Source organism: Orbicella franksi, chromosome 10 (genome assembly GCF_964199315.1).
Source record: "Orbicella franksi chromosome 10, jaOrbFran1.1, whole genome shotgun sequence".
Lineage (NCBI taxonomy): Eukaryota > Metazoa > Cnidaria > Anthozoa > Scleractinia > Merulinidae > Orbicella > Orbicella franksi.
The window spans coordinates 29,299,784-29,302,723 of record NC_138154.1 but is presented as its reverse complement, the minus strand read 5'-3'; the positions used below and the strand labels follow the sequence as shown (position 1 = coordinate 29,302,723).

General features: G+C 54.3%; 1 protein-coding gene across 1 annotated transcript; it reads right to left on the bottom strand.

The window, feature by feature from the left end:
* Window positions 1–296: 296 nt before the first annotated feature.
* Window positions 297–2,563, bottom strand: LOC145501811 (uncharacterized). The gene is made up of 2 exons (XM_081481202.1): window positions 1,019–2,563; window positions 297–935 (listed from the first exon to the last, which is right to left on the bottom strand). The coding sequence occupies exons 1-2, from the start codon at window positions 2,561–2,563 to the stop codon at window positions 297–299; spliced, it is 2,184 nt and encodes a 727-aa protein (XP_081337328.1).
* Window positions 2,564–2,940: the final 377 nt, after the last annotated feature.

The window sequence follows — 2,940 nt, the reverse complement described above, 5'->3', positions numbered from 1 at the left end:
TTCGCCAAACCGGATCAGCACGTTCTCTACTATCTGCGCGACGGGCCCAGGCGCGGCTTCGGGCGTGAAGAGTTGCTGGTTGTTCCTCCAAACACTACTCTTCCTCCGGCTGACGTGAACTAAAGGTGAAATTCGATTGGTTTGGTGTGTATCCCGTCGGGCAGCACCCACCGCTTGTCGTAATAAGCGCTCAACCCCAGCTTCTGCTGCTCGTAAGTGACCATCTGTCCGTCCCGCATCCTGAAACCTCTGTTGGTCGCCATATCCTTGCTGCCTTCCAGCGCTTCCTCGAACCGCTACCATGTCAGCTCGTTCTGCGTTTTCGACATTCCCTTTGTGCTGAACTTCTTTTTTTCACCCCCTTCTCCAACGTCGGCGAAATAGCACTTCGAGCAAAGTGCGATCATCCGGCGGCCCTCGAACTCAAGCTTGAATAGGCCCGCGGTCCTGCTGCTCCACTTGTCCCATGACAGCCACTTACCCTTTTCTGCCTCGAATTCTACCTTCAACTCTGGCCGGACAATGTCCTCGAGCCGCTCGCCCGAGATTGCCATGTAGTTGCTGTCCGTGTCTATCTGGATGAGCTCGAAGTCTCTTCTGTCAATATACTTGTCGAGAAAGTCGTAGTAGAATTCCAGCATCCGCAGCTTCGCCAGCTGATAGACAGCGATTCCGATCTGGAACGGCCGTCTGATTGTAATCCGAGGCTTGCGGCTTTCCAGCTCGTAGGCCTGCCCGATCTCTTCGAGGTCTTCGAAATACGCGCTCCGCAGCGCTCTATTAACAACCTTCTCGTCTTTCGTGTATATCACGTTCGTTTGCCGCTCCAGCGCTTCGATCAGTTTCCCGTAAGCGCTGTTTTCGAGCAGTTTTAACACTTCGGCGAGCAGCGCCTTGCTGCTGTCCGCGTCTCCTGTCCGGCGCGCCTCCGTCACCTGGTCCACGAACCAGGTAAAGATCTTCCCCGGTCGGTAGTGAATTGTTCTGTAAACCTTCGTGACTACCGCCCGTGGTTCACGTACCACAACAGCAGAGGGGCGTACACCAGCATCCGTTCTGCAGACAGCACCCCCACAAGCTTTCTCCCGTCTCCGCGCTGTCTGCCTGTTCTTGCCAAGTACTCTTCCATATGTTTCGACACAGCTTCGGCAGGAACCCGTTTGTTGTGAAAGGAAGGACACATCTCCGAAATCTTTGGGCGCAAGAGGTTCGGAATCTCTATGTCGACTTCGGCGAAGCCGAACCACTCCCCGGCTTTCAACCGGCGAATCAGAACCACCGCCGCCTCCGCTTGGAACTCATCGTCGTAGTGCTTGACCCTTTCCTTCCCGCAAGGCATTTCTCTGAGCATGGTCGAAGGGTAAAGAGCGTTGGCGTCGAGACCGAGAATCTTTTTGCAGAGACGCGGTTCATCGATTTGATGCGACCTTATCCGCGTCGCGCCAACCTCGTGCCATCTTGTGAAGACCAGGCTCGGCCCCCCGACAACAGCTTCTTTGAGCATTTCGTAAGCCTCTCTGCCCGGGCTGTAAAGGTCTGCGCCGCGCTCGACCGCCCCGCGGAGCAAATAATGCAAACTCACCCCTGGCATGCTCACCGCGTCTTTCAGAATGTCGATACCCTTTTCGGTGTAAAAGCTTTTCATCTTTTCGAGCGCCTCGAGGCCGGGAGCCACATCAAGATTGTTGTAATAACGCAGCCAGTCTGCGAACGTCCGCATCCCCTTTTCTTTGAACAGCCGCTGGCACCCCTCCCACTCTTCCCGCGTGAGAACGTAGCCGCCCTTTAGCTTCGAATACCAGGCCTCGTATTTTGGGAGCCCGCGGAAATCGAGCTTTTCGGGCGTGTCGAACCATTCGTAGGGGAACCAGGCTTTCACCGACGTGCTTCCGTAGCCTTTCACCCATTTGGCGTAGCTCGTCCCCGGGCCAAGGTAGTTGATGATATCGAGGAAACGGGCCCCCCAGGTAAGCAGGAACATGGTTTTGTTCCCCTTCTTGGCCACTCTGACTTTTTTTGATACTTCGGCAAGAGTGCTGGCGAAGTGGTTTTTGATCAGGTTCAGGTCGTACGATCCTGAGTTGAACCCCACGACAGGAACCTGGTTGCACCATTCATAGATTTTTTGCTGCTGATCTTTTGGCAGCAGGTGCATGTCTTCTGGCACGAACTCCGCTAGCACCTTGTCTTGGATGTTTTTCTCACGTCTCTCCAGCTCTTTCATGAACTTGCGGACCAGCTTCGCGGGGTTTCTTTCGCAGATGTGGGTGGGCTTTCTTTCGAGAGTGTCCCCAACGCTCACAGAGATCGGCACGTGCGCTTTTTCTATCGTTAACGCTCCTGTCGGCTCTTTCCGATAGTTTTTGTCGCAATACGCCTCGAAATCATACAAGATCGCGTGCAGGTAAGTTTTCGTTCGCTTCCTCGGGAGTTCCCTCTTAAGAACCCCAACTTCACAAGACCATGCCTCGATTACTTCGTAGCCGAGTTTCCGCAGAAATGCGCTACGGTTCATGGTGGCTTGGTACAATTGTTCGGGTGTTTTACCATTAGTTACAACCATCTGTTCTAGATAGCGCGGGTAACATTTTGGGCATCCGTGGAAGGGGCAGCCGTGGTATTAGAATACAGTCGTCGTTTCGTGGTTGTACCCGTCAGCAGGAGAAGACTTCATTTTCCCCCCTTCTCGGAGAAGCCATCTCTCGCCCCCGTGCCCGCACATTGCGTGGTGTGTGTGGATGCCCCGTTGCTTCGCTTCTCGCTCCAGCCACAGCAGCGCTTGCCTGGACGCTGTGCTGTTTGGGTACATCACTCTCTCGAAAGCTGTCTGTGGGGCTTCCACTTTTGTCCCCAGGCAAAAGATTACTGTTTTTCCCGCGCTGCAGGTTTGGTGATGCCGTTGTAGATGACAAGCTTGTGTGAACCTCTGCCCGTAGTGTG

Excerpts from the sequence above, each read along its gene's own strand:
- LOC145501811 (XM_081481202.1), bottom strand. The coding sequence starts at position 2,563 with ATGGTTGTAACTAATGGTAAAACACCCGAACAATTGTACCAAGCCACC. Across the intron at positions 936-1,018 it reads CCCCTCTGCTGTTGTGGTAC|GTGACGGAGGCGCGCCGGAC; the intron begins GTGAACCACGGG and ends TTCGTGGACCAG.